At 52.2% G+C, this 6154-nt stretch overlaps 1 protein-coding gene across 1 annotated transcript; it reads left to right on the top strand.

The window, feature by feature from the left end:
- Positions 1-5041, top strand: LOC102245825 (HLA class II histocompatibility antigen, DM beta chain). Its single transcript, XM_005867930.2, has 6 exons — positions 1-264; positions 890-1171; positions 2393-2677; positions 4057-4173; positions 4316-4351; positions 4694-5041. Exons 1-6 carry the CDS (start codon positions 186-188, stop codon positions 4708-4710), a joined length of 816 nt encoding a protein of 271 aa, XP_005867992.1. The 5' UTR covers positions 1-185; the 3' UTR covers positions 4711-5041.
- Positions 5042-6154: the final 1113 nt, after the last annotated feature.

Below are 6154 nucleotides of genomic sequence, written 5' to 3'. Positions count from 1 at the left end.
TCAGTTTGGGACGAGACTTGGGTGAGCTGGTAGGAACAAGTTAGTATCTATCACTTGTTTATTGGGGATCAAGGGGCCTGGACAATACCATATTCTGCTCAGGGTCTGGAGATCAACACCCAGGCTGGGGTTTCTGGGGCAGGTGAGGACTCAAGGCCCCTGGAAGAGCTGGTCCGGGGGACCGAATGCCCCGGCTCCCCAGGCAGATCATGAGCACACTCCTGCGGCTGCTGCTGGGCCTCAGCCTGGGTTGCACCGGAGCAGGTAAGGGCATTCCTTCCTGGGACCCGCCTTCCTCTGCTCCTGTTCGGGGCAGGGGGCTCAGTCTTGTTATTGGATTTGGACGCACTGACTGGTTTGTCTCCCTGCTACATACTCCGATGGCACTTGCACTGTACCTTTGTAGGGGTTTTAATAGTAATGAGGCTGTGGAATCATTTGTGTGATAAGGACCTCGGGCTGGGATGGAGCAAGGGCTGCATCCCCGGCTCCTCCCTCAGTGCCCGGCACACCGCCAGAGCTTCCTGAATGCGTACGGAGTGAATATTTAGTAACACATCCAGCACGGAGCAAGGCCGACTCTTTCTCTTCACCCCTCCTCTCACTCAATAATGTGCCTCATTGAAGGTCTTGGCCTGGGCAAATTGTCATTTTTTAAACATGCAGATAATTTTGGGCCACTCATGTCCCCATACTTGGTCTCACATAAGGAGGAAACAGGTTCTAAAAACACCTCTGCTGCTACCATCTAATCCCTTAATCGGGGCTCCTGGGGACTCCAGTTCATGAGCTTGGTCAGTAGATGCTGCCCAAGGTGGGACCCTCGTGTCCGGTCTCTGGGTGTCACTGACCCTGGCTTCTGCCCCACCCTCTCCTCTGGCTCCTGCAGGCGGCTTTGTGGCCCACGTGGAAAGCACCTGTCTGCTGGATGATGACGGCATTCCACAGGATTTCGCTTACTGTATCTCCTTCAACAAAGATTTGCTGACCTGCTGGGATCCAGAGACGGAAGCAATGGTCCCTCTTGAATTTGGGATGCTGAATCCCTTGGCTGCTAACCTCGCAAATTACCTCAACAGCCAGGATGTCCTGCGCCAGCGCTTGTCTGTGGGGCGCCAGGACTGTGCCACACGCACACAGCCCTTTTGGGAATCCCTGACCCAAAGGACACGTAAGGAGAGAGGGGCGCGGGCGGGGGGACTTTTAGGAAGCACAGCTGAGAGAGGGGAGGCCAGGGAGGATCCCTGCAGGCAAGGGGCTTGAGATTTGGGCAGAAAGTGTGTGGACCTGGATGTAAAAAGAGGGAGGTTGGCCCTAAAGCGGACATAGGTGGTCGGCAGGGGTGGAGCAGGAACAAAGGAGGGGAAGTGATGCTTGAGGCCGCTTGGAGCTCTGGAGAGGACAGTCCGCTGCTTTCCTCCTAGGCAGGCACCTCCGGGGCAGGTCCCAGCTCCACCGGGCGTGGCAGAATAGCCAGGATGGCTTCCCCACGCGCACGCCTTTCGGTCCCAGGATCTGAGCTTCCAGGCCTGGGGTGGACCCGGCATGGGAGCTAAGGGAAGCCTCCGACCCAGCATGCTCTCTGCACTGAGAATGACTCAGAGCGGTCAAAGGAGACTTGGTCTCCACCGGGCAGAGTATTGTGCCCTGGGGTGTGGCTTCTGACCCGCCTTTCTCGGAATTGCCTGGGGAAGGTGCTCCTGAAAAGTGCGAGCCCTCGGACGCATGGAGTGAAAATCCCTGGGGATTCAGGCGAGGGAATCTGCATGTTACCACAACTTCTGGGATTTTGTTTGAAAAGCACCAAGATAGAGGCAAGCAGGAGGGTGACCTAGGAGAGTGAGCTAGTAAAAAATGTGTACATTCACAGTCGCATTCATTTAAACTACATTTATCCAAATTTAAGAGTCCTGAGTTGGGCTTGTTTCCTTAAATTATCTGAGGAAAAAGGGCTTTATTTAGCAAATTTATTTGTTGAATGAGGTTTGAGGACAAGTCTTTTTCTACCTTTGCATAAACCCTAATTTATAACTCGGGGCCACCATCAGCTTATGTTTCTGAGATAAATACAGGGCCGCCTAGAACAGCTTGCAGTTCAGACCTGGCTATGCTTGTTGTGATCAAACATAATTTTGGAGGAGAAAAAACGGGAGGGGCAGTGAAGGAATGGGGGAAAATAAAGAGCGAAGCAGGAGTAAATCCTAATTCCTTATTTCAAAGGGATGTGTGGGGGCCCAGGTGGGCATGCGGAGGGTGATTTGGCAAACTCCATGAAGAATTAAAAAACAACAACAAAAACAAACAAACATTAAAAAAAAGAATTAAAGAAGGAAGGAAACCAGGTTGGAGAGAAGGCTCTCCCTCCTTCATGACCACTGTTTCCTCTGTGCAGGGCCACCATCTGTGCAAGTAGCCAAAGCCACTCCCGTTAACACACGGGAGCCCGTGATGCTGGCCTGCTACGTGTGGGGCTTCTACCCGGCCGATGTGACCATCACGTGGAGGAAGAACGGGCAGCTTGTCCCCCCTCACGGCAGTGCCCATAAGGTTATCCAGTCCAATGGAGACTGGACCTACCAGACCCTCTCCCATTTAGCCACAACACCCTCTTTCGGGGACACCTACACCTGTGTGGTGGAGCACTTTGGGACTCTTGAGCCCATCCTTCAGGACTGGAGTAAGTGCATGGTGGGGATGGTGGGGATGGGGGGGGGAGTAGGGTTAAAGCAGACAACTATTGCAAGTGGTGGTTGAAAGTGAACAGCAGTATTTCAGCAGAGGGAGTGAGATGTGGGGAGGTCCACGGTGCATGGGAGAGGGAGATGCCGAGAATGAGAAGTGGGTCTGGAGGAACGATGGAGGGCTTATGACTGGAGATGGGGGGCGGGCAATGGGACACAGGAACGGAGAGTCAGTTGTTGTTGCCGTCGTTATGGTGGTGTGGTTGATGTCATGTGCTTGTCTGAGGTGGGAGGGGAGCAGGGCTATCCTAAAAGAGGATGTAGATTTCAGAACCAAAAATTGTGATGCAATATTCTAGAGTCCTCAGATGTCCACTGTTCTGTTGTTGGGTAGGAATGGGAATTGGAGAAATAAAGAAGGTTGCAGAAGAAAGGGGACCCTCTCCTGGCCCAGGGCAGTGCTAGATTTGGGCTGCTCTATCAGGGAGGAAAAGCCGTGGCTGGTGGATGCTTGGGGGCTAACGAACAAGAAGCCAGTCATGATTGCTCAAACCCCAGGATTGGAGGTAGTTGAAGGAACTGAGAAGTTGCACACAGATCTGGGGATCCTTGGGAAAGAGAAGAGGAAGAAATGAAGAAGAGGAAGTGTGTACAAAGGGCCAGGAACAGGATGCCACACTGGCTGCTGGGAGCGGACCTCGCCCTGTGGGAAGTGTGCGTCTTATTGGGCAGCTGCGAAGGGCATGAGGAGCAGAGAGAGGAACCCACAGGCTCACCTGAGCTCTCCTGGGAAAGTCTCCTGCACAGCCTGCCCAAGAAGTTCCCTTTGGTGGTGGAATGTTCATTTAACCCGAGAAAGGAATCCAGGTGGGACAGGACTTAGAGTAGCATCAGCTCTAGGCTGTGAATGGGCTGGAGACAGGTTCTGGAAGAACACACGGGAAATCCGGTTGTGGACAGGAGGAGACACGTAACTCGTGGAATACAACCACTGGAAGTCAGGAAAGGTGGAAAGACATGTTAATAGGAAAAACTCAGATAGAGCAAGTAAGAGAGCAGACATTGTCACCATGGGTCATTGGAAAGGGGAATGAGGAACCCTTTATTCTTTGGTGAGGGTGTCTCTGGGTTGAAGGAAGAGAGGCCCCACTATACTTGACAGGAACTAGAAGCCAGGGCGCTAACTTTAGGGGTCCCCTAGGATTAGTCTAGGAATATTCACAGAATGGGAGTTTTGAGGAGTGAGGTGGAGTGAGCTAGAACTTTGGGGTTGGGAAAAAGCCCCTTGGAACCCGCTAGGTGGAGGTTGAAATAAATAAAGTTGCTCTGGGGATGAGCGACAGGGATTGGTTCTAGTAGGTTTCTGTTTTTGCAGCCCCTGGACTGTCCCCGGAGCAGACAGTGAAGGTTTCTGTGTCTGTAGTGACTCTGGGCCTGGGCCTCATCATCTTCTCCCTGGGTTTGCTCAGCTGGCGGAGAGCTGGCTCCTCTGGTGAGTGGCCTTCCTGAACTCCCAGGCTCCGCTGACTCCTGTCTGTGATTGGTTCTCTCATTGCTACTTCATTTGCTGTGAATAATGCCAGAGACTTTTATCCACAAAGACTTCCCTCTAACCAACTATTTTCCTCTCCTAGGTTATACTGTCCTCGCTGGGTCCACGTATCCACAAGGTAACATCTGTGTTGGTCTGTTTGCCTTCGGGCCCTTTGGGAGGGGTGAAGTTTGAGGGGTCAGCGTTGGGTTCAGCTAGTGGTGCTTTTTGGAGGGGTGAGCTTCCACCGGGATTAGGCCAAGAGCACGAGTTAGCCACCACTCTTGGGATTAGGAGCTGCTTCCTGTGTGTGCCTACCTTCCTCTTCTACCCAATGGAGTGTCTACAGGGAGGAGGCTGCGGATGGCTCTGGGATTTTCAGTATCACTGTATTAAGGGCTCTGGCATGATGGTTACAGAGACAAATGTTGGGGTCAGGTTGGTTTGAAGCCTTGTTATCTCCTTTTTATTTCTTCTGCAGGTCGGCACATTTCCTAGAGGCAGGATTCTGCAGCGTCCACTCCACAAGAGAAAAATTCAAACTCTTAGTGGTGTCTGCGCTCCTCCAACAGCCTCAGACCCTCTGATTTCTCTGGGATTCTCCATCCATTTCTTTGAGTTTCCCAGTCTCTTCCATATGTAAACCTTTGCAACTTGGAGGAGCTCATTTCTGGGAATATTCTGTAACCAAGTTACTGTCCAAGGCTATGTTTCTGGGGTGAATATAATCCGGGGAAGGAGGCCAAAGTTGCTCCTCGGGCCCCGCTGTGACACGCGGGCAGTGAGTCGCTGGTGACATCGCCGAGGAATAAACTCTGGTGGAAGCACAGCTTTTCCCTGCCTTTTCCTGCAGCGCTGGGGAGGGGCCATGGGCAGAGTTGGGGGCTGGGGTTGATTCTCTCCTACTTGAGTGGAGGAGTTCTCCTCCCATTTCTCCATCCAGAAAGACGGAATTTGAGACAGTTTTAAAATTTGTAATTTATAAGAAGAAATTGAACTGTGGAGGGATGGACTCACAGAGTAGAGGAAGGGATTAACATCTTGCTTACTTCATAAGGGATCCTATGAAGCTTATACTTGTAAATGGCTAAGACATTGCGTGGCACAAAGCGAGCCCACAGTAGTGGCGTTAGCTATGAGCAGTTACTCAACTTTCTGGGCCAGGCATCGTATCAAGTGCTTCACATGCATCATTTCATTCCATCCTCATCACAACCCTGACAGACCTCAGGCAGCGTCCAGGGGCGGAGCTTAACCTCAGACCTGAGTTCTGGGAGTTACTTCTTCCGTGCCCTGTGCCCTACGTGGGGCAGGGAACAGAGCTGAGTGCCCATCATGACCTTGCCCTGGGCTGAGAGCTTTGTTTGTATCTCACCATAACCCATAACTCCGTAAGGAGCAGATTGTCTCCCTCCATGTCACACACGAAGAAAGGGAGGTTCAGAGAGGTTCAATACCTGTCTAAGGTCACAGACATATTAAAAAAAACAAAAACTTAAATTGATTTGAGAGGGAGGGAGAGAGAGAGAGGCATCGACTTGTTGTTCCACCCATCCCTGTGCTCATTGGCTGCTTCCTGTGTGTGCCCTGACCAGGGATGGAACCCACAACCCTGGCACATCCAGACAGAGTTCTAACCGATTGAAATACCGGCCAGGACAAAGAACAAATTCTTTACAGGATGTGCGTCTACCTGAGCCGAAGTAACTAGACTGCTTTATTGAGGCCCCTGGCGCGGGTGTGCACACGGCTCTTCAGAGCCAGCCTCCCCTTCTCTCCTACCCCAACCCAAGGGGCACCCCTGTGGGGGCTGGGTTTCAAACTGCGGAAGCCGGGTGCTGTTTGCGCCCAGCAAAGGGCCACGCCTGCTGCGCACAGAAAGCTGGCTGTGCAGCCCCGTCTGCTAGTAGAGCTGGATGCTGGACTTCAGGCAAAGAAGAGA

This window comes from Myotis brandtii, unplaced genomic scaffold (genome assembly GCF_000412655.1).
Source record: "Myotis brandtii unplaced genomic scaffold, ASM41265v1 scaffold2561, whole genome shotgun sequence".
In the NCBI taxonomy this organism is placed as follows: Eukaryota; Metazoa; Chordata; class Mammalia; order Chiroptera; family Vespertilionidae; genus Myotis; species Myotis brandtii.
This window is presented reverse-complemented; position numbering and strand designations above follow the sequence as displayed.